Source organism: Hetaerina americana, unplaced genomic scaffold (assembly GCF_022747635.1).
Source record: "Hetaerina americana unplaced genomic scaffold, ioHetAmer1.1.p SCAF_7, whole genome shotgun sequence".
NCBI lineage: Eukaryota > Metazoa > Arthropoda > Insecta > Odonata > Calopterygidae > Hetaerina > Hetaerina americana.
In genome coordinates, this window is record NW_027287316.1 from 7,733,218 (window position 1) to 7,759,074 (window position 25,857).

General features: G+C 36.7%; 1 protein-coding gene across 1 annotated transcript in view; it reads right to left on the reverse strand.

Moving 5' to 3' along the window:
• Nucleotides 1-20,585, reverse strand: part of pcm (5'-3' exoribonuclease pacman) — a 75,427-nt gene extending 54,842 nt beyond the window's left edge. The window contains exons 1-10 of the mRNA XM_071595117.1: nucleotides 20,436-20,585; nucleotides 20,177-20,308; nucleotides 19,972-20,066; nucleotides 19,325-19,538; nucleotides 17,919-18,083; nucleotides 14,367-14,528; nucleotides 12,120-12,240; nucleotides 10,607-10,770; nucleotides 6,150-6,254; nucleotides 2,426-2,619 (exon numbers count right to left, since the gene is read on the reverse strand). Coding sequence (XP_071451218.1) covers nucleotides 2,426-2,619; nucleotides 6,150-6,254; nucleotides 10,607-10,770; nucleotides 12,120-12,240; nucleotides 14,367-14,528; nucleotides 17,919-18,083; nucleotides 19,325-19,538; nucleotides 19,972-20,066; nucleotides 20,177-20,308; nucleotides 20,436-20,510 — 1,427 coding nt within the window. The 5' untranslated portion in view covers nucleotides 20,511-20,585. The remainder of the gene's footprint in view (nucleotides 1-2,425; nucleotides 2,620-6,149; nucleotides 6,255-10,606; nucleotides 10,771-12,119; nucleotides 12,241-14,366; nucleotides 14,529-17,918; nucleotides 18,084-19,324; nucleotides 19,539-19,971; nucleotides 20,067-20,176; nucleotides 20,309-20,435) is intronic.
• Nucleotides 20,586-25,857: the final 5,272 nt, after the last annotated feature.

Genomic DNA, 25,857 nt, shown 5'->3' on the forward strand with positions numbered 1-25,857 from the left:
ATTATTATATTTAGATCACTTTTTAAGAATTTAAAGGATAGGCAGTGAAGAAAACCTCACACAGATTGAGTTAATGGCACTCAGCAATCTGACACACGGTCTTAATTGAATTAATACCATGGAGATAGTCAAATATTGAAAAATGAAATTTTTGTAAATCTAGTTGTTGAATGTAATTATCACATGATTTGGAAGAAATTTTTCATCAATGTCATTTCTCTTTTTCATGTAAACACATGAGAGCATTCCCAACATATTCTTTTGATCATTTCTAATTTTAAAGGACTGTAAGGTGAACACGCAAGGGTGCCACAAAGAACAACTTGAAATGACCATGTGTGTTCACCGAAGAAGTTTGAACAATCATAATGATTTAAGAAAAAGCCATATTATAATTCCTCATATTGGTATTTTTCTTCAGATATATTTTATACCGCTTTGGAGTAATTATTCTTAGCTATTATTTATTGAGTACCTTTTGCCAATTATAAAATACATCACCTTGAGAGACATGGAACTTAAATAGAGGAACATACACGGTCGCACCCAAAAGTGGTAGGACTGATTTTATCTGGCGCGAACGGAGCAGTGGAGGGGGGTCTGCCTGGCAGGGTAAGGTGGAGGGGGCTCTTAGCAACAGACTGACACCAACCTCAGTCGCCTGCGGGCTGTCGTTGAGTGAGGACACCGTTTTTAGTGAAGCAAGTTTTTTGTCCGCGTCGAAAAACAAGTCAAAGAGCATTTTAAGTTGATAACTAAGGGAAGCGATTGCAGGTGCGCAGGTGGATACAGGTAGTGACTGTCTTTCTCTTTGCATTGAGCAATTTTTTATATATCAAAATCTTCCACCAAAACATAAGTTCTAAGCAAGCGTGACATTTTGTGATGTACATAAATAATCATTAATTCACAAAACATACACCTGATTTTCACCTTTCTCATCACATCAGTCCAAATTTGCTGTAAAATATGGCACTTTGTCCTTAACTTAACATTTTTAGTGCTTGAAATAATAATAAGTAGTAGTTAGCTTAGTAATTTTCCAGCTGAGCACATTTTTGAAAAGATATGCAGGGGATAAAAAATAATAAGAGCATGGGACTGGTTTTTTCTCATATCCCACCCATCCTTTTTTATTCAACAAATCCCAATAACCTGCAGGAAATGCTGCTTCAGTCAACTCTTAGCAGTATCACCCACTTGTTCATATGGCTTCCCCCACCCCCTTGCTCCCCCGCCACACGCCCTTGAGGCGGCTTGCGGGGTATTATGTGGATGTAGATACGGCTAAGTGAGAAATTGTACAATGGAAAAATCATTCCTCAGGGCCAGGATTTGAACCTTGATCCCTTCATTTCCAGTTGAATACTTGAACCACTTTAGCTACCACATTATACCCTCAAACTATACGGAAAAGTGAGAAATTTTACCATGGAAAAATCATTCCTGATGGGGCCAGAATTTAAACCCTGACCCCTTGATTTCCAGTCAAATACTTGAGCCAGTTAAGCTACAATGTTATCCCTTCAAATTATAAATTTCTTATAAAATGGCTTTAGAACTTAACTGGCTGAGCCACTTGGATGGAAATCAAGGATACAGGCCCAAATCCTGGCCTGAGGGAGCGATTTTTTCCTAAATGAAATTTTGCACACTTTTCCATTTGAATTCCTAACTCAACCAAGTTGGAACATTAATTACTACTGTCTGGGTTCTACCACATTCAAACTGGCTTTGATGTGCACACACTTTGCTCAGGTGAGTCAGAGAAGAGAGTCCCTGAGAATGTGCACTCACATGGGAGACTGATGTGTATTCCCTTCAAAGAAGATGTTAAAAAAATGAAATTTAAAAACGAAAAATTCACAATGCTGATGAGAGATCATCAAAACACTATTTTGAGTCATAAAATTTTTTTAGACATATTCTGTCAAGGAGCAAAATGGTTGCTGTGCTAATAATTTGCATTCCCCAGGCCTCCATATATATAGGAATCAAATTTAGTGCAATCAAGTTAATATTTTAAGAACCTCATCAACAAGGATAATCACAAACAGTCTCCTCCTGTAATACTTTCAGTTCCTATGACATCATGCTACCGACCTCTCAGCATTCCTCCTTCCCTGTCATATTTTTCAACATCTGCAATTTTTCAATTACCAATTAATTCCAAAGAAATATATTTTTTTGTCTCTCAAAGGAACAGCTTAGGATTTACTACCTAGGTACTACATTTTTTATATTAAAGCAGTAAAAAAATTTATGAACACATATCGTTAAAATCCATGCATAACCCTAATTTTTCACAGCAAGTAGACAACCAAGGAAAATCATTCCTAAAAACTTTCCTCCCCGGAAAGGTTTTTTGCATCCACCCCAAGTTACACCAAAGCAAGTAAAAGAAAAACATTTATCAATGACTCACGGCGTCACTTTCTCAAACTCCAGTTTGTTGGTGTAATAGTCTCGCTTCATTTGGCAGAACTCCAGGAACATGGCCGTGCACTCATGCTCATCATCTTCATCACTGTCCTCTTCATGGAAATCATCCTCAATGCCCCCAAACAATTGTTTCAAGTATTCCTCTTCATTCTCCTTTGATAACGACATCTCCTCCAACTGTAGGGGAATATATTGGTCAACAATAGGGCTGTAAAACATTAACAAAGTGCTGCTGCATATCTAGTCAAAAGTTATAAGCATGCTAATCTCTCAGTTACAAAACTACAAGCAAAATTACATGTCATAGAGGGGGATAGGTTTCTTAAGCCAAAATTCAGGCGTACACATTTTTTGTGAAAAGGCAAAACAGTGTCAAATTCTGAAGCACAAGGCTTTTGAGCCTCAAGCTCCAGGGGAGCAGATAAAAAATTATGGAAAAATAATTCACAAATTTATTAACACCACAAAAGTACATTGGTCAGTTATTTTCCCTATATGGACAAAATAAGGGTCAAAAGAGCTTCTCTTGCTTGGTCTCCTCTCTCTCCCTTAATCCAAACCTGCTTTCATTTACGAATCGCTTTAATTCCTGTTCAGTCATTCTGCAGATTAATCTTTTCAACACTTCTAATGCATGCATCATCTGAGATATAGCTCGAAAGTGTTTCTGGTATGTAATAGGAGCAATTATTTTCCCACAAGAGACTCAGCATTCTTTCAGTTTAGAATATGTCACATCCTTTTGCACAGTTCCATTTAATTGGTTTCCAGAGAATTTTTATGAAGCTTAGTAGAAATATCACGACTCTAAGTGCTCTCTTTGCCAGCAGGCCCTTAACTGTAGCTCAAATTCTGTCCTCTGTACATTGCCTTCTTAAATGGCACAGGCACAGGTGGCAGTGAACAAATTCAATTGTTAATGTGTTAACTCAATACCATTCTTTCAGCACACAAAAACACTTTAAATGACAATAAACATTATAATACAGTTTGATGCTTAACCATTCACAAAGGGACTAATTAAAGGACACTTTCACTCAATGCATGTCAGTAAGTAGCACCAAGATTGAGCTGGTGGCGACAAAGAGTTATTGCACCCATATCGCAACTTCGAGACAGTTGAAATTTTTGAGGCTCTTGATTTTTATGCTCACGGGGGTTAAATTTTATTGTATTCAATGCCTGTAGAAGTGCTTGCTCAGTCTTACCTACATAGCCTCTCTCTATAATGGGTTGTTTTACATTTATTTACATAAATTCTTTACCCATATTTCCCTGACTTCCCTTACCTTCCAACTAATTTTATCCTTCATCATTCCATAACACAACTGTCCTTATTGAGTAGCTTCAGGCGTGATGTGGTGGAAGTTGAACATAATGAATAACTGATCGTAGCACTTTTCCAATTGATAAAATTTTTATTTTACAGCCAGGCTCCAACGTGTTACATAATCATCAGGACCTGATCATGATGTAATGCATTGAAACCCGGTCGTAAAATGAAAATTTTATCAAGTGAAAAAGTGCTACGATCAGAATTATTCATCACAGCTGTCCTTGTTCAGTTCTAACAGTCTCGTCATTTCTTCACTCTTTCATCAGTTCTAACACCTCCACTGTGAACTAGGAATTCTTATTTAGGGGTTTCCTTGCATTTACAGCTTCTTTCTGAGTTTTTCTTAGTACAGTTTCAGCATTTTGTGCTAATCCTCTATTGGGCCCATATCAATGTGTTTTTCAAATTCTTACTCTTTGGAAGGTCAGTTTTTGATTGATTTTCCCTCAATTTTCCATGTGACCTAGTCTTCATAGTTTTCCAATTTCTTGAATTGAAGTCGACATTTTATCATCACAGAGTAATAATATCTGTTGGAATAGATGAATACCTTAATTCTTTAATGCTTGAATAACTAGAATGAAGGAGTTGAAATCTCATTCAGTACTCACATTTTCACCATATATTTCTATGAATTACGTAAATCAGCTTCAGCATCACTTTTCAAACAGGGTAAACATTTCAAACATCTAATTATTTCTGCAAAATACAGAAATCTATAACCTTTCGTCCTCTTTCATGTTATTTTCCCAATCCAATATTTCAACAGTTTTTCTGCCTTCACCTTCTATGACAATGATGTTCTAATCTCCTCAAATGATCTCATTTTCTTCTCCCTGCATATATGAGGGGGGACCCAAGGATAACCGAACACAAGTTAAAAAAAATAAAGCATAACTTTTTTGAGTTAAAACTTCTAGTCAACTTGGAAATACTCTCAATTAACACTACTACATTGGCATTTTCCACTGCGCAAAACACCTTTTGTACTCGTCCTTCCCTACGCCCTTCAGTGTTGCCTTCGATTCTCTTTTCACCACCGCAATGTCTGTAAAAAATTTCCCTTTCAGCTCCCTCCCCATCCAGGAAAACAAAAAGAAATCAAAAGGTGCGAGAACCGCTGAGTTAAGTGGGTGGGCAAATGGTGGCATGCTTGTTTTGCCAAAATATCATGCATAGAAAGAGCTGTGTGAATAAAAATTCATCTTATTTGCAAATCATTGGCTAAAATGCATTGCACTGAGCTCTATGAAAGAACAGATAATTCAGCATATCACATAGAGAATTTTTTCATTTCCCCACATTTGAATCACCAATAACATTCATCCATTTGAGTTCTTTTCCAGACATGTTCTTTATATGCTCTAGACAACACATCAACTGCATCTAATGCATTTATATCAAGCAGAAAACAAAATTTCAACACAGCACGCTATTCTCAAAAATAAGTAATTTAAAAATGGCTCGGGCTTGCTACAACTTTCTCAAGAGATGCTGCTTGGCATTACTGACTCAGTATCGGTTACTTTGAAGGCCATAAACACTTGCAGCTTGAAAAATTTAATTCTGAATTTTTTTCAAAATGGTGTCAGGTTTTGTTTTTGGGTCTCCCCTTGTATCATTTTATTGCTATAGTGAAAATATCACAGACCACCTCTGCACCCTCTTCTTCATTATCCATCACATTCATTTAATTTGAAACATTGGGCATAAATGTTCCCTGTTAATGCCATGATATAGTTCATTGAATTTTCAATTGTTAATGCATACGATGATTTGTGAAACCATACCACACATTAATGAAATTAATGATAACTTTCATATTTTCGGGCACATGGTATTTCCCACAGTTACTGGGCTGAAATAATGAAACTTCCACACCCTGGTGTGTGCACTTCATGGCTCTAACGATGTCGCAACAGAAGAGACTTAAATACACATAAAATTCAAAACAATAAGTACACAATTAAAACACGCATCATTCTGGCTACTTATTCGAGAGAAAAAATGGAAAAAATTATTCCAAGGAAAAATGGCAGCAAATGGCTAAACTTTGAAAAATTAGAAAACGGCAGTCTTGCTTATCCCGGTAAGGTGCCGAGAGTTATTTGTGCTGCATTAGGGCCAATGGATAGCACGCCCACAAGGAATCAGAATACTACTGAAATATGAGTCACCTCTGGGACTCAAACAAAGTCCATCAACGTGGAAAGCCATTGCAACAGACGAACCAACTCAACACAATGAACGCAGTCAGTAAATGATTCAGCAAACAAAATTCACATGGGAGTTATAAGAATGATGCTATTGAATTATCCCTTGAAGTCAGAAATGTTTGAACATAAATCACACGCATAACTAATACTTTCACCTCTTTCTCAAGTTTCTCCATGTGCAGGAGCATCTCTTGTAATTTGGGATCCGCTACCACTCTGGTCTCGTTGGAACCCATCACTTCGCCTGGCACATTGAAAAACTGCAAGGAGTTGCAAACAACAGAAATATGTACTCATCAATCACACGTTGTTGCATATCAACAGTCAAACCACAACTCAGCCTCGTAATTTTTATAATCAGATGGAGTTCAATTAGACACAGGGCATTACAAAATTCTAGCAATTTTTACACAAATAAGAGAAGAGTATATTTTTAGAGATTTTTAAGGTAAAAATTGGTGGCTTCGGCGTCAAAAGAGTCCCATTCTTCACCTCTAGATAAGATTAATTCAATTGTTAAATTTTCTTGTTAGCTCCAGGGTTAATTATTTTTATTTCTCGGAGAGTTAAGAGTTAACAGAGATTTTGAGTAGCTTTCAGCCTTATTAAACACTAAAGTTAAAGGCTCACATTCAGACTGAAGAGAAGAAATGAGACCACAGCTATTAAGTCTTATAATAATAAACAAATCCCTAACAGTGCAAACAAAAATATATAAAAATTAGCAAAATGTAATGAAAGTTATGAAAATGAATTCACATGATCTACAACGATATTTTACCGTAGTTAAGTTTATTCCAATTCCATCAAACCAATTTCAATTTCAGGTATGTGGTGATAGTGTGCCTAAAAATTCAATATAAGGTTCTTAAGCTGTTTCTACATCTGCTGCATAGTAACCACCACCACCATCAATTTCAGATTTATATGGTCATTATCATGTGTCCTATCATATGAATATTTGTTATTTCAAAGAATGAACCAACAGTGATAATAACAGACAAGATGCTAGTTATTACTCAGAATTTACACTTGATTATTATGCTGAGATCAAAATGTGAGTGTCCATATCCCTTGCATGTCGTCTGCATTCAATATTTCAAGAAATCACAGTTTTTCATTAATTTTCTAATTGATTATATTACTTTTCAACATTTAAGAGGATTACAATTCAACTTTTAAAATTGGTTATTATGCTGAACTATCAACAGCCATCCCCTTACTGCTAGTGATTATTGAAAAATATCATTGTCAGATTATCAAAAAAGGAATATCAAAAGTTGCAAAGGGTGCTATAGGAACTGTTAATAGGAAAAGGTAACCATGACTTAGCGATGAGATGATTAGAAAGGAAGAACACAGGCAGAAAGGAGAAGAACCAGCATCTATGTCGTTGTGAGGCATAGTGAAGCAGCAAACTCTAAGTCAAAGGAAGCAGAGAATTTCATTAGTGACTTCAAGAAACTCATAGATTCTGAAGTTTAACAGCCCATAAAGGTTGATAATTGTAACGAGACCGTTACCCCTTCAGGAAGAAGATGCTGAAGTGAACCAATATTTCTCCCCGAAGCAGTAGAAGAGAATGCATTGCCCGGCCACAAGACACGGAAAGGCCATCTCACACAGCTATTTTGGGCAAATGCAAATGGCAAATTGAAATTAAACCCTGGCTTGTTTACTATGCAAAAATTCCCTGAGCCTACAAGATGTGTTAAGTCCAAACTAGCTAGCTAAATGTGATGTGGAGATCATGGGAAACTATTGCATCATACCATAAACAAGGGCCATCGCCACAATAAGACAGTGGTGATGGGCATCGGAATTATTTAATGATAATTCAGTCACGTTTTTACAAAATTATATAGCACCAATAAAAACAAATGTCTCTGGGCCACTTCCCAGTAAAAAGGAATAAGATATGTAAAATAAATAATTAACAATTTATTCAGATTCTTTTTTGCTTTTACAAATCTAGTCCATATTCCCAGGGCTTTGTTCCATGACAGCAGAAAAGGTGAACATGATTCATGAGCCTACACAATGTTTTTAAAACAAACCTTGTACCTAATTTATTTACAGCATGGAATACAATATCGTGACACGTAGATGGGAAGATTTGGGGTAATATGCCACTCAAAGTCAAATGTGAGTAGGTCACTCAGGTTAACACAGTGGGTCTTCAAAAAGTCACATTAATTGCTGTAACTAAGGAAGCATAGGACCGACAGGGACAAACTCGGCCTGTCACTAGACCTCATCCATCCTATACGGGAGTAATCAATTTCATCACTGTTTAACTCCAAAAGTGACGGAAAAGAAAAAACTTTCTTTTTCCACATATATATTATTATTCACGACCAAGGTTGTGAATAATAAAATGCGTGTGGTAGGACTAAGTATTTTCTTTTCCGATAAGAATCACTTCGATAAAGTGACGCCTTAGTGATGGAAAACATTACTCTATGCCGTAATTGTATGAGGGTAAGGTGAAAGTTCTCGGCCTGGTACAGAGATGGTGTTCTAATCAGTGAAAATCAATCACTCCTGCGTGGGTGCACGTGTCATTAGTTTGTAAGACAAGTTTCAACTGGTTCTCTCATCTGGTTTGTCAACACGTGTTATTGCAGGAGACATCTTTCGTGCTTTTGTTAAAATGGAAAAACTTCGACTTTCTTGCAGTCATATAAGTCTTTGTTTTGGATCGATTAACCCCTGAGGAAATTCATCCGAAATTGACAAAAATGTACGAGGACTCTGCTTCTCAATGTCAATCATTAAAAAGTGGGTAGCTGAATTTAAACGTGGTTGCACATCGCTCAAAGATGACCCACGTGAAGGATGGCCGAAAATTGCAACCATACCGGAAACCATCAAAAAGGTGCACGATATCGTGTTGGAAGAGTGAGATAGTTAAAGCCGTGGGGATATCGGAAGAAAGGGTGTGCGAAATATCTTGCACCAAGAATTAGGGATGCGAAAGCTCTGCGCAAGGTGGGTGCCGCATTTGCTGAATGCCGAATTCCAAAAGCAAATGCGCAAACGATTTATGCAGCAATGTTTGGACCGAATCAAAAGGGAACCAACCAATTTTGTGGGGTGATTATGTGTGGTGACCATGGATGAGACATCGGTCCACCACTACATGCCAGAAATGAAACCCCAGTCAAAGCAGTGGACCAGTGGTTCAACGCAAAAGTAAGCGAAGTCAATCGTATCTGCAGGCATGGTCATTGTCAGTGTGTTTTGGGATGCGAAAGGATCCTGTTAATTGTCACCTCGAAAAAGTCAGAACAATTACAGGCAAATATTACTCCAACCATCTTTTCCAGCTGAATGCCAAAATTCACAAGAAGAAGCCTGGCTTGAAGAAGAAAAAATCATCTTTCACCAGCAAAACACAATGGCTCACAAAGATGCATTAACGATGGGAAAACTACGGGATTTGGTGTACGATTTTCTCAGCCATCCCCCCTATCCTCCTGATTTAGCACCCTCAGACTTCCATCTGTTCCTAAACTTGAAGAAATTTGTTTCTGGGAAGGCTTCGTGTCCTATGAAGAAGCTGAGAGGGCCATAGATGGATGTTTTCACAGCATTCCAGGCTCTCACTTCCGGGAAGCAATACGTATGTTGGAGAAATGCTGGACAAAGTAAGTTGAAGTCAAAGGAGATTATGTAGGAAAATTAAATAATATTTTAACTGATAATGGCAGTCTTTCATTGTCAGGCCGTGAACTTTTCACTTCAACCTTGTATCTGGCCAGTAATTCAAAGAGTTCTTAATCTCACTTTGTTCCCCTTTCAACGAAGATACAATCACGTGACTATCTGACTAAGAGATATGTCAGGATGATGATGTTTCAGATGACTTGATGGCAGATGAGTTCATGCCTTGAGTTTCATCACTTCAGTTTTCACGTGCCATGGAAATTCAGTCGTTGCAGTTACAGGATTGTAAAAGCCCCTACGCAGTTAAGTTTTCTTCTTGTAATGAGCTACATGCTAAGTAAAACACTAAATGGTAGTCACTAAAGGCAACTTGCTTGGCATAATGGACAAGGGCATGTCTGTTCATCTTGAAAACTGACTGAACTCTTGAGATATTCACCATAAATTTTATTAAAAATACAGCCAAGAAAAAGGAGTGGTGTATTGGTTTATTCAAACATTAACAGTTCCTTTCCCTTCTCCCCCTCATCACCTGCCGCTACCTCTTCTTGGTTGTATTTAACATACATATTGTGAATATTTTTGCCTGATGATACTGCAACACAACATAAACAAGGTCAAGCATATTTAATTTTCTACGTGGAATACAGAATGCATAGTTCTCTTGATTTATTTCATAAGATATCAATGTCTTGGTAGATTCATGAGCATTAGAGGCCACGAAAATCTGGTTCTGATTAGAATTTCCCTTCCCTTTTAACATGCACTTCCAATGCACACTGAATATCCATACTCAAGAATCTCTGTCCTAGACGATTAAGGGCAAGGTCACCACCATACCATCCAGTGAGAAATCCACAAGGCAATGCAATAATGGGGCAATCCAATGACTGTATGAAAAGAAAGGCAGCATAATAGATGATCAGAATGCTGTTATACAAACCTTTGGTCTCTCTCTATTACTTCCCATTCTCCTGCCAGTTTTTGCTGCAAAGTATTTGAGATCAGCAAATTCATTCTTGAATTGGTGGATATCAAAAGCAGCTAACTTCTCCAGATAACGCTGGAACCTTGATAACACCAATGTTCCTCCTTCATTTAGGTAACCTACAGAAAACAAATATCAATTGATTAATTATGTCTGTGAGGAAACTTGGAAGTTAGGAAATGATGTTTCAAAATGGATCAAGGCCATGCAAATATGTCACGAAATGAAGTGAGGAAAGAATACAAATGGAAAAATCCAATAAAATGCAGAACAATTTTGAAGAAAATGAGCATCTGGTTTGGAAATGGCAAGAGAATAAATGCAATAAAAAAAGAAGATCAGCGAAGTGGACCAAGTTGAACGTACGTGGAGTTGGAGACTGTTTAAGGGAGTATTTTGAGGAGACATAAAATAATAGAGTAAGGAGATGAGAATGAACACAGGGAAGTTGATAATTAGGTGGAAATGAGATTGTGAAAACAGTGAACATTCAGATGGGGAAGCAGGCACAATAGATATACTGTTTAGTTTAATGTTGAAGTGCAGGGGAAAGTTATTTATTACCAGGGAAAGAAAGCTAAATGAAAACCTTGATACTTATACATTTTTAACCTCATAATTTTTTGGATATATTATTTCCATATCCACTCTCAATTGTTTGCAATAGAAACATTCTAATACTTTGTGAACTTGAAGATACCTCCAGACACAGTAGTAATTCTACTCATCAAACATTACTACACCCTAGAACACTTGCTTCAACATGATAAGTTAAACTTCAAAGTTTCCAGGGTGAGTATTTTCACTGAATACACATGGAGGCATAAACAAATTGAAAGCGCTTATTTTCAATATTTTTATCATTATCCTATGATATATTTAATATGCAAAACATCACATTCAATTTTATATACAGTGAACCTTAACTTTACATCTGAAGCAAGCCAGCAAAATATCTGTAAAATAGAGGCTAATTCAAATTGATGTCAGAAGAATTTTAAAAATGATAGTTTATTTTTATGCTTCAACATTCCATTTCCAACATTGCATTTTACATTAACATGATGTTTCAAATTATGCTTATTGTTAATAATTGATTAAATAATAATTATGAATTAAAAATGAATTACTATCATTATTATATTATCATTTTTTTTGGAGAATTATCATTTTCACACAGTTTTGACCAATTTACTTGCAATTTAAGTACTTCTCCAATTATAATTTCAAAATTTAATCAAAAATGCCTTATTTACATGTTCATTTTAAAAACAAATTTAAATAAACCACAGAAAATAAATTTAACATTTTTTCACCGGCACCCTTAAACACATGTAATTTAGGCTCGCATGCATATGAACATCCAAACAGAAAGTACCAAAAATAGATAATACCACCAAGTTACTGATTTGAAATTTGCATACACAGACTAAGTTTCAAGAATAAAATAAAAATGGTAGCTCCTTACCATCTAATGTTGGAAGGACATCCATGTAAGCCTTATGTAGCATTTGTAGAGCACCATGAGCTATATGCAGGCCTGGCAGATTTGGAATGAAGTCGTTTCCAACTAAAAACCCCATCAACACCTATAAGAGGAGGAAACATCAATGCTGAGAGTCAATTTTATTTCTAAATAGTTAGACCATACATTCCAGTAAATGAGGAGAAGAAAATGACTATCTACCATATCACACTCATTCTCTTAATTCGCCTAATAAAAGAACATCCAATTCTAGTACAAGAGCATTACATTGCAGTAATAATATCAATTTAAAAGGAAACAGACCAAAATTTTGACAGAAGAGACTGCTTATGCAAATTTAGGGCAGCACTCTTACACCTAAAACTTATAATGATACACAATTGTTCTGGCCAAGGTACCAGGCAAGGCCTTGACTCGTGTGGGCAAATTTAGAATTGATCTTAATCATCAGCAGAGACATCAACCTAGTGGACATAGTGAGAAGTGGAATATGACGGGAACTATTACTTCATGCGATGCAATCTGTAAGCATCACATGGTACCAAGCAATCCCATCATGACAATGTCACTCTATTTATATTTTATTTATTTTTGAAAATAGAACCACAGTAGCTTGCCAATTTAAATTGGAGCATGTAAAAACATATGAATAAGGATGCATACTTACAAAATCAACATATATTAACAATTAAAAGCAGAAATGACAATAAGAGGTCTTTAATTTATCTAATTACAGGGAGGTGGGAAAGAGCTAGGTCAGTAAATGTGTTGACGGAAAGCAAAAAAGGATCAGTGCAATCAGGTGGTGAGTTCAACAAAGAGGAGAGGCAAAAGCAGAGAGAGCGTTTTGTAAGTGATAATCTGGGAGTGGGTATGTTGAATGATGAGTACACACGCATACAGGTAGGTCATGGGATTTTCTGCGCTGTTCCCCTTTTACTTTAAGGTCCCATTCATGTGAGACCCCCTGGTTACAGAAGTCCGGGGCAAGACCTATCAAAGACCATCATCCCTAGAAGTTTCTCCACAGAGGTAAGAGGTAACAGCAAATCTCAGGGTTTATGCAAGAGGAAATGTTTTCCTTATTTAAAGGGCATAGTTTTAGGTTTCTTGGCATGAGTGGCTTGCATAAAGAAATATTCTAAGAATGAGAGATAGTAATTTGAAAGAAAAGGACATTTCTAACAAAAGGAAAAACAATTGGAAATCTTTTACTTAAGATAATTGCACCAAACAATTTGCAAAACATGTACAACAAAAGGTACACTTTAATGATTTTAAAGGCTGAAGTACAGGTACACAGACATGATACAGGACACAGACAGGTACAGGTACATGATTCTGTAATTAGTCCAAAGCGTAGGTTAACCTGCCAAATAAACATCTGAATGCCTATCATATTTCCTATCTCTCAACCCTTGATCCTCCTCCCCCAATATACATTCACCCTTCAGTCCTCAAAGGTTTTCCGGTTTTCCAGTTTCTTGTCCTTACATAATGAATTCACTGAAATGAATTGGTAATTATATGACCAAGCAACTGAATTACAAACTCATTACTCAAGTAAAATCTATTTTCCGGCATGTAACATCATTTTTTGTGAATTCTAAAACTTCCCAACATTTTCCTCGACAATTTCACACCTTGCCCCGACTTTCCCAGGAGTTTCCCTATTTTTACGCCCCAAAATAAGTTCTCTAACTTTTTCAGGGTTTCCACGATTTTCAAAGCCAGTGACCACCCTTGATTTTCCAAAAAACATGTTATTTCAAACCTTTCCATTCCAAAACAATATAAATATAAAAGTTATTCTCGCACCTTACCCTGTTAAGCATCGGTGCTAAAATAAACGTATATTGTCAGACCAGAACACCTCTGAAGCAGGCAATTGCTATTATATGCAACAGGTAATATTTTGCGCCAAATTAGGTAATTTGCATAGAGTTCTAGGATTAAGATAAGAGAAAGGTTTTAATTCCCGGGACTATACCAAATACCACATTACTTAAGTAGTACTAGCATTCCATCTCTAATTACATACAATGATTAATTCACCCAGGTATGCACCTTAACTCCCCTGGGATTTACACCATCTGCATATTTTTCACGCAAAGAGAAACTTCTGGCAATGAGGAAAATCAAGCCTGAAAATCTGTCAAATACACACTCAACCAATGGGAAGGGTAGATAGGGTTTTGCATCAACTTTAAGAATGAAAATGACACTCACCCAGTCGTCAATGATGTTTTCCAGGTTGTAACCAAAAGGCAGCTTGTCTTTGAGACTAGCAAACTCCCAGTCTAAATAGCCCCTTAACAGAGACAAATGCAATAGATAATACTTTGTGTCCTCTGGCATTGTTATTCTATTTGACCTTTTTCCATATTTCACCTGAAAAGAGCAAGGTTTACATTAGCTTTTAACCTTTCTCCCTCCACATACCAGATGTAAGGAGATGGAACACTTGGCAAGAGAAACCATTAGTACTTGACTAATTCACCGTGAGCCTCACTAATGATAGGTGCTCGTGATGCATCTATCTCATAAATATCTTGCCTCCTGATAAACCATTACAGCCAATCACTACCTACCATTATAGCCAATCACTACCTGCAGTGAAGTTTACCACTCGCAAGTACAGTAAAACCCCTTATTTACACTTTTCTAGGAATCCAAGAAAAACTTGTAATATGAGGGGAAATTCAAATTTTTAGAAAAGGAGATTTTCATATTGAAATGAAATTACTGACTTTGTAATTCCACACACTTTGAACTTGGGAGAATGGAGAATTGTCACTTTCACATGCTTAACTACTGAAGTCATTGTCTTCATACAAGAGGGTATGAACTAGCTGGCGATTCAAATGGTACAAACAGTTGCCCAGCTTCAAAATTTGTATGTGTAGTTTTGATGTGATAAAGCAAGTTTCACTACTTTTTATCATTCATGAGCCCATCATTGTTTCAACTGTTGCGTAGAGGTAGTGCAAATGACCCCAATTGCCAGTCATTAGTTCTTGCGTTTTTCAAGCATCATTACATTTGAGTGCTGCTAGAAGATACCATAATCATTAACCCTCTTAAACCCTCTTAAATCGACTCAAACTTAAGCTATTGTTCAAATCACTATAATGTATTGAATTTTAATTGCATCTTAATATTGTTTACTTTATCATAAAGATGAAGCCTCTGCTTTATATAATATTTTTAAAATTTTATTTTTCTCTTTTAAATACTTTTTGTAATATATAAATCTTACTGGAATTTTTACATTGAACTGATTACATGTGGCAAAGGTCATTTTAATCAGTCATGTGGTATTGCAAGCATTGTTGGACGAAGATGATTCACAAACCCATAAACAACTCGCAGAGCAATTGATCTTGCGCCAGTCAACAAGCTGTTCTCGATCGCCTGCCAAAGATGTGTAAGATTCAGAAGACCAGCAGAATGGTACCACATGAGTTGAACGACAGGCAGACGGAGAGGTGCAAAAACACGTGAAATTTTGCTTACTCGATACAAAGGAAAGCCATTTTTGCATCGTATCATTATTGGGAATGAAAATTGGATTTATTTTGAGAATTCCAAGCGCGAAAAATCATGGATAGACCCAGGCACAGCATCCACATCCACTGCAAGACCAAATCGCTTTTGTAGAAAGATGCTGCCCTGGGTGATTTGGTGGGACCAGAAGGGTGTGGTCTATCATAAGGCGTTGAAACCTGGTGAAATGGTTAATACTGAATGCTACCAACAACAATGGTTTGATTTGAACTTTTCGCTGCTTGAAAAAAGACCAGAATACCAAAAGAGGCCACACGTGTCATTTTTCTTTATGGCAATGCTCCATCACATACGGCAAAACCAGTTTGTGGCACGTTGGATTCACTTAGCTGGGAAGTTCCACCCCATACGGCTTACTCACCAGACTTGGTTCTTTCCGAATACCACTTGTTTGCATCGATGGGTCACGAACTTGCTGAGCAGCACTTTGGTTTGTGCGAAGATGTGAAAAACATGGCTCGATGAATGGTTTGTGGCAAAAGGGAAAGGTTTTTACTGGCTTCGTTTCCACATATTGCCCATAAGATGGGAAAAATGTCTAACTAACAATCGAGCATACTTGTACATCTATGAATTATCATTATATCTTTTAACCAAACTCATTCACTCATCCTCCCAAGTTTTCATGGTTCTTCTTAAAGTAGTCCTCTTGGATGCATACACTTGTCCCATATGACCTTGGAGAATTTTCAGTGTATCCCTATAATAAACTCCACTTAATGTTGTCTCTGCTGGTGGTAGTAGTAGTAGTATTTAGGGGAGGCAACCAACAGCTAAGGTCATTCGCGCCATTAGGGATGGATGGAAAAGAATGAAGGGTGGAGAGAAACCCAGTGTCGGAATTAGCCCACTTTTGTCGAAAGGTGCCATGAGGTCTGCAGTTTAACGTGCCTTCCGACAGAAGCCGTACTCACTCCAAGTGCTGCGCTGGTAAAATATGTTGATATACTATCCCTTGAATATCAAAAAATGATTTCACCATAACTATCTCAGAAGAAGACAATACTGTGTAACCATAATTTAGGAGAACCTCATATAGTGAGTAATTCTCATAATGAGGAAAAATATTTTCCCAAAAATGACTGGCCTTAACTAGTGACTTTTCACAAAAAGGGCAATGAGAAGTGCAGGGGGATTCCCTGAATGACTGAAAGCCTGCTGCTTCAGTTTGTGTTTAGCACTTGTTCCACTGGCATCTCAGTGCCCCTTGCGACCTCGACATTTTTCCAAATTTGAGTTCAGACATGTTATTTGTGATTCTTTTTTGCCAAGTTTAATAACTTGAGCCAAAATGCCCCCGAAGAAAAAGCTACCACGAATAAAATGAACTGTAACCACGGTCATATGAATATTATGGGAAGAAGCAACCCCAGCCGTACTCTTAGAAAAGGGCAAAGGATACAGTGAGGGAAATTAGAGAGGAAAAATAAATAAATAATTAAAATTAAATGATACAGGGGGTTAGAACAGAACAAACGATTCAAGCAAAATATGATAGCAAAAATGCTCTGGCTAAGGTGTTCTAGATTGCATTGACCTTTGCCCTTATCAAGCACTCACCCAAGCAAGGCTTGGGAGAGATTTCTCCCTGCGCCAGTGGCCCACCAATCACATGCAATAAAATGAGACTAGCAAGGATCTATGCTATTTAATGCTACATCCAAGCTAGAGAGTGCGTGATTTATTGGGCCTTAGCCAGAGCATTCTTGCTATCATATTTTTGTTTAATTGTTTGTTCTGTTCTAACCTCCCCTTAATATCATTTCATTTTTATTCAATTTTAATTATTTATTTTTCCTCTCTTATTTCTCTCACCATATCCTTTGCCCTTTTCTAAAGAGTACGGTTAGGGTTGATTCTTCCCAAAATAGAAAAAGCTAATACACTTTATTGAACAGCCCTTAAACTACAAATGTGCAAAGGCACACTTGTACTACAATCTGATTATAGGGTCCATACAATTGAAATGCTAAGATGCAATATTATCAATGCATCCTAATTGCAACAATAATGCTAAATTGATTTGAGACAACTAATTTTACTCTGAAAAAATCCTCTCATATCATTAAACACTTTTTCTTCAGTTACCAATCAATCAACATTAACACATGACACTGCTCATATTTCCAATTATTTCCTAAGAAAGAGTGACTGACAGTCGCATATCAGCTAATTTATAAATCCTATAGTTCACTTCTGTTTATTTCCACTCACCTCTTCCCTGAGGAGAGAGAAGTGAGGCTCGTGAGTGCAAAGCCCAAGCATAATGAGGTCTGCGTCCAAGCCATACAGGCAGTGCCTTGTGTTGTGGTCGTAGTCTGGTTGCGCCTTCATGTATCTTATGTAATCCATTATCTTATGCTCCCCCTCTCCTGGGGTCTACAAAAAAAAAAGGAAAGACAAGAAACATTTAGCAGTCACAGCGTAAAATAATCAATTATATCCTAACCACGAAATGGCTACTATATGAGCTATAAATAAAAGACAAGGCCATTATCCAAGTATCGATGCCACCCTGGAGCCATATGAAGGAAGAAGTTGACAGTTTATACAATCAATTAGAGAATATAACAGTGGGTATGTATCCCAGAGAGGAAACATTTGATAGCGATGGGGTATTGAAACGTGGTGGTAGGTGAAGGTAGAGAGGTGGGAGACTGAGGTAAAGGAAGAAGGAATGAGCAGAGGGGGAAACGAATAAGAGTTCTACAGGATACAGGGTTTCATCATCATGAATACTTGGTTTAAACACTACAAAAGACATACACACTCATGGAAAATGTACAGAGATTCAGAAAGATGCCTGTTGGGCTATACCATAATGGTTTGGCACAAATTTATGAACAGTATAATCAATTCGCACAGTTCACTGGGAGCAGATGTCGAATCGGATCATTTTAGGCACGCATGTGTCGATATCAAATTAAGTTATGCAAAGTGATGGTAAGAATTTCATAAATGTGGGTACGAACTGCAGAGCATGAAAATTGCCACTCTTTAATGGTATCAAGTGGCCTTTAAATTAAACTTCGTGGTTATATTTCATCCATCCATTTGTGAGTTTTAACACATTGCGTTGCAAAATTTTCATAAATTCCAGCCTTCTCTAGAAGTGCAGTTTTATCTGATGGAGTTATGAGTGGATGGCAAAGATTTTGTGACTGGTACTCCGTATGGATATGCTACAATAATGCACTAGATAGGAGTTTTTTTTAACAGAAATACTACCATTCATGTAAAGGCGTTTCAGAAAAGTGCAGATCAAATTTAAAGGTAAAATGTATAAGTATACACTAAGAGGTGTCAGTTTTAAGATTACTGACTTAAAAATTCTTAATGGCAACACCTACTCATTTCCGGCAATTCTGAAGTGCATTGTATCTTAACTCCACATATTCATGATATAATCCACATAACGTTGAACCATGACAAGTGAGGCAGCTCAAATGTAAACAGAATTTATCTTCCAAAGGAAAACTGACAGCAAGCAAAAACTGATACTATTCAACAAATGTACAAAACAAAAAGGTAAGACTCCTGCCACTGTGAGAGCGGCTTCAACCAATTGCCCTCTGTGCTCTAATATAAAGACATCAAATTATCAGCAAAAAACAGCATACCTCATGCCCTGAGAGAATGACTTTTACATTCTTCCACAATTTGTCATTTGTCATTTTGTCCGCGATGAAATATCGCAGTTGATGATGCAACCTCTCCATGAATTCTGTGCCAGGAGTAATGCAATTTGAATCAAATCGCTTTCCTTCTGGAAGCTCAAGACCACTTTCAACTGCTTTCTTCTCAAGGGTTGCAGCTTCCTTTGCAGTACGAAATCTGAATCGCAAAAAAAGTTGATATACCATAAAATATATATCAATGGATTGTATAATGATGGCAATATAAAGAAAGGTTTTTTGGTGATCATAGCTACATGTTAATAAATGTCACATAGAGTGAAACACCTTTACCGTGTAGACATTAAGCAACAATCATTGTCATCATTAAATTTATATGGTAAAAACCATGATCACACAGGTCATACACGAACTGAGAGCCAAAGACTGTACGTTAAAACTCAATTTAACTGTCTAACGGGAGAGTCATTTCTTACTTCCATCCCAAAAAAAGTGATTTATCAAGGATTGAATCATTTTGTGACTCGCCGTGGACCCGTGCATCACCATGACATCTGTAAAATTACTTTCATTGATATTACATTACAAATGGTTAAAAATGATATTGAAAATGTATCAATTTCACCACATACCTTCGTCCTCTCTGCTGATTTAACTTTGCCCTGGGTGCCACACCATCGACAGCCATAAAAAATAACTTCTGGGGCTGAATCATACGAAAGAGAATCTAAAAGACAAATTTGATGCATGCAATTAACTGACCTCTGATACGACAATGTAAAGTAAAGACAATGTGTAAACAATTATAAAGGTTGATCCCTTTCGACAAAACAATACCTCTATGTAATGGAAAATACTCTTAAATATCTGTTCATCAGTTATTCTAAAATTGGGATCAAAGTCATTCGGATGAGAACACATGTGAATAATCCCATTCATGTCCAAATATAAGTTATCGAACTCCGGAATCTGAAAGTAATGAAATACTCGAACTTAACAACAAATCGTTGATACCACAAAATATCCATTATTGTGTACAAACTAAAAAGATTATCTGCAAGTATGACAACACAGGCATTAGCCTTAATTAGCCTACCTCATATTCACGGATAAGTTCGCATAGGCATGGATAACGCTCATAAAGCCACCTAAAGAATTTAGGTACACCCATTTTCACAAGAACTGTGTTTATTTGCGTGGCTTCAGAACGAATTTCGTAAGCTCATCATTTACGCCCGCAGTGTTGTTTTCATTTAGTTGCGGCTGTTAACAAAAGATGTCTCGGTGGCAGGACTGAACAGGTCGGGTTGAAGAGGGAGGAGGGAGAGGTGGATACAAACACACACCTTTTAGAGGCAATGCGATCTTGATAAAGATAGATGAAACTGAACAGGAAGAGAATGATATATCTTTCTTTCCTTTTTATATCCATAAAATATGGACAAACCGTAACACCTTTCTGTCATGGTAACAGGATGCTCAGCGTAAAATGAAATGCCCGCGAAGGAAATTTGAAATAAGAGGAGGAAGCGCTAAGTAATAATTGAAGTGCATATGCTGTGAAAACGTACTTTTAAAATACAGATTAAATATTACACATTTTAGTACTTGCCGAAAAGAGGTGCGTATATTTTTCAGCTTAAGTCACAAATGGTAACCAGTTGGGCCACCAGAATATTTGGAACTAAGATAAAGTCACAAGTTACAACTTTCAGCCGAACTGTACATTAGGAGCTAGTCGCATGTTGTAGCTATTTGGGCTCCCTTTTGTATTCATATTCTAGGGTTACAAGTGGTGATCATTGGGGCTACATATGATTTTTTTTCCTGTTTTATTCACAAATACCGTAATCTCCCAACGATAATGCACACCTCATGTAAAACGCGCACCCAGAACTTAGTAGTTAGTAGCGCACCCATGAATTAGTATAGATACCGCGCGCCCTTAGCTTCATGGTTATCTTGAACGTGTAGAGATGCCGCGCATCCATATGCAAATTATATTTAGTGAGTGTAAAAATGAGTCTTTATCGGATGTGTGTGTGTAAAAATACATCTATGTTTGGATTTTTTCAATTTTCATTCCATAACGCGTATGGTCATTTTTTGGATCACCTGAAAATTTTTGATTAGATAACGCGCGCGTTTCGTTGGGAAAATACTGTAGTAACTTTTAGACTACATTTATATTTTTAACCATTTGATTAATAAGAATAACTTCTTTTGCTACCTTTTAATTTAAATTATATCGAGTCAGAAACAAAGAGAACCCAACTCCTTTAACAAGGTCACTACCATGGTAATTGTGAAATCTTGGGGAGCTTATGTCTATCATTTCTTTGAAACTAAATCCCAGATTTCTATGAATTTCTCCAAGAAGCTTTATCAAATCAAGTTGTGAAATTACTTTCCCATTTATTGACTTCAATTTTTTTATGTTTCAACATAATATGTTAGCCTCAGTACGGGGAAAATTTTTGTCTTAAACATATGGTGGTTTGAGAAATATAAATACAACGGAAATGAATCAACATTTATGGCACATAAGGTTTAGCAATAGTCTTTTGCTAATAATAAAATTGTTTAATTAGGTGAAATCCTTTTCTCAAAAATACATATGTCCGATAAATAGAAACAATTAATTAATAGATAGCATGGTAAAAAAAATTTCCCAATGACATAGTATGAAAATAGAGAAAATATTTCCAATGATTTAGGTTGATGTATCCGTAAGAAAAGAAAGTGCATTCGTTTGAAGTTTCATTGCATTAAATATCTCATTTGCTTTAATTTTATTAATTGTTAATCTTTTCATTTGTTATCTATAAAGTATAATTTTTATCTTTTAATGTATGTGTGTGTGTATATATATATATATATATATATATATATATATATATATATATATATATATATATATATATATATATTGATGCGTTCTGCATAGTAGTAGTATTTAGGGGAGGCTACCAACAGCTAAGGCATTAGTGCCATTAGGGATGGACAGGAAAGGATGGAGGGTGGAGAGAAACCAGGCGTTGGCATTAGCCTAATCTTAACAAATGTCGTCGAGGGGTCCGCAGTTTAACGTCCCATCCGAAGGACGACGTACTCACTCAAAGTGCCCTGCGTTAAGCACCTCAAGTAGGGAGCACAATCATTACTGTAATGACGTCATGCGGGCCTCTCACCTCCCTAAACCCAGAATGATCATTTCCTAAGTGATCATTTGCCTTGCTCTTAATGCTTTTATTGATGATCCTGAGAACAACTTTAGCTGCGTGGGATATCAAACCTATTGTTCTGTAGTCCTCATACAATGTAGCCTTTACCTTTGTCGGAATTGGAAGTAACACCGATCTCACAAAATCTTACGGCCAGATTCCTTTCTCATAGATTCTACCATTCAGCCCATATTGACTCCTCCTCCCACATTTTCCTAAGCATTTTAGGAGTTCCGCAGGAATGTTGCTAACCACATGGTATTAATTGATTTCATATCCCTAAATGTCTTTTCTATCTTATCGTCGAGTATACCTGGACCTCAGCTATCTTCATCTGTGCCATGTTCACTTTCTATATGTAAGCTTATTGGCCTAAGTTCTTTACCAGATAGTTCTTCTCTATATTCCTTCCATCTCTCTTGGATCTTTCCTGCGTCAACTATTATCTTACCCACCTTTTCTATAGCTGTTAGCATAGAGCTTAACATAGATTTTTATTCATTGATTATTTTTTCAGGAGAAAACCTGTTGCATGAAAAAGGGTGTAATGGCATGAGATACAAATCCAAAGATTGGCTGTCAACAAGTTACAATTCTTTAATTGCAATTAATTTTTCATGAAAAACAATTGAATAACCAAAAGCTTTTGGGTTTTGCAATTGCAAACTGTACAATACAACAGGTAGCCTATCTAAAGAAGAGAAATAAAATGAAGCTCTTATGCAACATTGCCAAGGATTTTTGTATGAATTAGCAAAGGTTCATAAATATCAGGGTGTGGATCGACAAGTTGGGTAGATATGTTTCTCGATGAGAGATGGGCCAAACATTCAAGTATGAGACTTCCTTGTTAAATACTGACCAAAAGCTCTACAGCACTAGCCATGTATTGGATGATGATTTAATAGCAGTTGTCACCTTGAGAGGATTACTAATAGATTGTTAACAGAGGAGGATTAGAAAGAGGCATCAGAGGAATGGAATGAGAATGATATTGCAGAACTTGGGTGTTCACATAACCTCCCTAAAAAAATTTGCAAATCACCAGGGTATTAAGGGGGGCCTTCACTTTTCCTTTCATTTGCTGGCTATGGTTTCTCAGGAAGATATAGTACACGAAAAATCACCCAGCTTAGTTAAAGTCTAGGGTTTCCAAAGGCATCCCTGAAATCGTACCAGGTCATAGTTTAATGGTCTACCCCTTGGACTACCATGTCCCAGCATGTGTGTATGCTCATTGCAGAAGATGCAGGAGAAGAAGACCAAATTAGTTAGAATAGGAACTTGGAATGTTAGGACAATGTTGAGGACTGGAAAATAAGAGAATATAAAACAAGAATGGAAAAGAGGAAATAGCTATTTTAGGTCTGTGGGAGGTGAGATGGAAGGATATTGGGGATTACAGGAGTGATAATAATAGAATAATATACAGTGGCGGGGACGAGAGCAAACGAGGGGTTGCCATAGTATTAAATGAAGAGGTAGGAAGAAGCGTAGTCAACATAGAGCAAGTAACGGATAGATTATTACTAGTAGAGATAAAAGCAGAACTGATGGATTCAGGATTCAGGTATACATGCCACTGAGCAACCATACAGAAGAAGAAGTCAATAGGATATATGATCGGTTAGAGGACATAATCGCTTGTGTTCCTGCAGGGAAACATTTGATAGTGATGGGGGATTGAAATGCAATGGTAAACAAAGGAAGAGATGGTTATGAGTTGGTGGACTATTGTTTATGTATGAGGAATGACTGTGGGGAGAAAGCCATTCAATGCTGCAGGAGACAGTGGTTAGTCATCACCAACACTTTGTGAAGACATCACAAAAGGTGTATGTATAAAACGAGAATGCCACGTAGCTTAGAAAGGTATCTTCAGATACCTTTCTAAGCTACTTATCTATAATATATATTTATATCTTATATATAAATATCTTCGATATTTAAAGGTAAGGTTAGATTATATTCTGGTTAGGCACAGATTCAGAGACAGTGTGATCAATTCACACAGCAGAAAATCATGGATGAGGGAAAAGAGCTGAGTGGGTTAAAGAATAAATGGAAATTTATAAAAAAGGGATATTGAAAGCCAAAAAAGAAACTATAGAAAACGTTAATGGAAAAAGAGCAAGGATCACAGTTGAGATGATTAGAAACAAAGCTGAGAGAAGTAACTGGAAGAATGCAAACTCAGAGTTAGGCAGAAGGAAGAACAAAGAGTTAAATAATGAATTGAGACAGGTAAAAAATAAAGCGAAATAAGGATGGTGGAAGACAGTGCAAGGATATGGAAAGTTTGCAGAGGAAGGGTGAAATTGGTGCGCTCTACAGCAAAGATAAATCTTTATCGGGATGTAAGAAAGGAAGATCTATGCTAACAGCTAGAGAAAAGGTGTATAAGATAATAGTTGATGCAGGAAAGATCCAAGAGAGATGGAAGGAATATAGAGAAGAACTATCTGGTAAAGAACTTAGGCCAATAAGCTTACATATAGAAAGTGAACATGGCACAGATGAAGATAGCTGAGGTCCAGGTATACTCGACGATAAGATAGGAAATATATTTAGGGTTTCTAAGGGTTTTTAAGGTTTTCTAAGAGTTTTAAGGGTTTTATGGGTTTTGAAGGGTTTTAAGGGTTTATAAGAGTTTCTAAGGGTTTCTAAGGGTTTTAAGGGTTATAGGGTGTAAGGGTTTTTAAGGTTTTAAGGGTTTCTAAGGGTTTCTAAGGGTTTTTAAGGTTTTCTAAGGGTTATAATGGTTTTAAGGGTCTCTAAGGGTTTTTAGGGGTTTTAAGGGTGTTTAGGGGTTTTTAGGGTTTTAAGGGTTTTTAAGGGTTTTAAGGGTTTCTAAGGGTTTTTAAGGGTTTTTAAGGGTTTTAATGGTTTTTAAGGGTTTAAAGGGTTTTAAGGGTATTAAGGGTTATAGGGTGTAAGGGTTTTTTAAGGGTTTTAAGGGGTTTTAAGGGTTTTTAAGGGTTTTAGGGTTTTTAGGGTTTTAAGGGTTTTAACGGTTTTTAAGGGTTTTTAAGGGTTTTGAAGGGTTTTAAGGGTTTCTAAGAGTTTTTAAGGGTTTTAAGGGTTTTTAAGGGTTTTAAGGGTTTTTAAGGGTTTTATGGGTTTCTAAGGGTTTTTAAGGGTTTTAATGGTTTTTAAGGGTTTTAAGGGTTTTTAAGGGTTTTATGGGTTTCTAAGGGTTTTTAAGGGTTTTAATGGTTTTTAAGGGTTTTAATGGTTTTTAAGGGTTTTCAGGGTTTTTAAGGGTTTAAGGGTTTTAAGGGTTTTTAAGGGTTT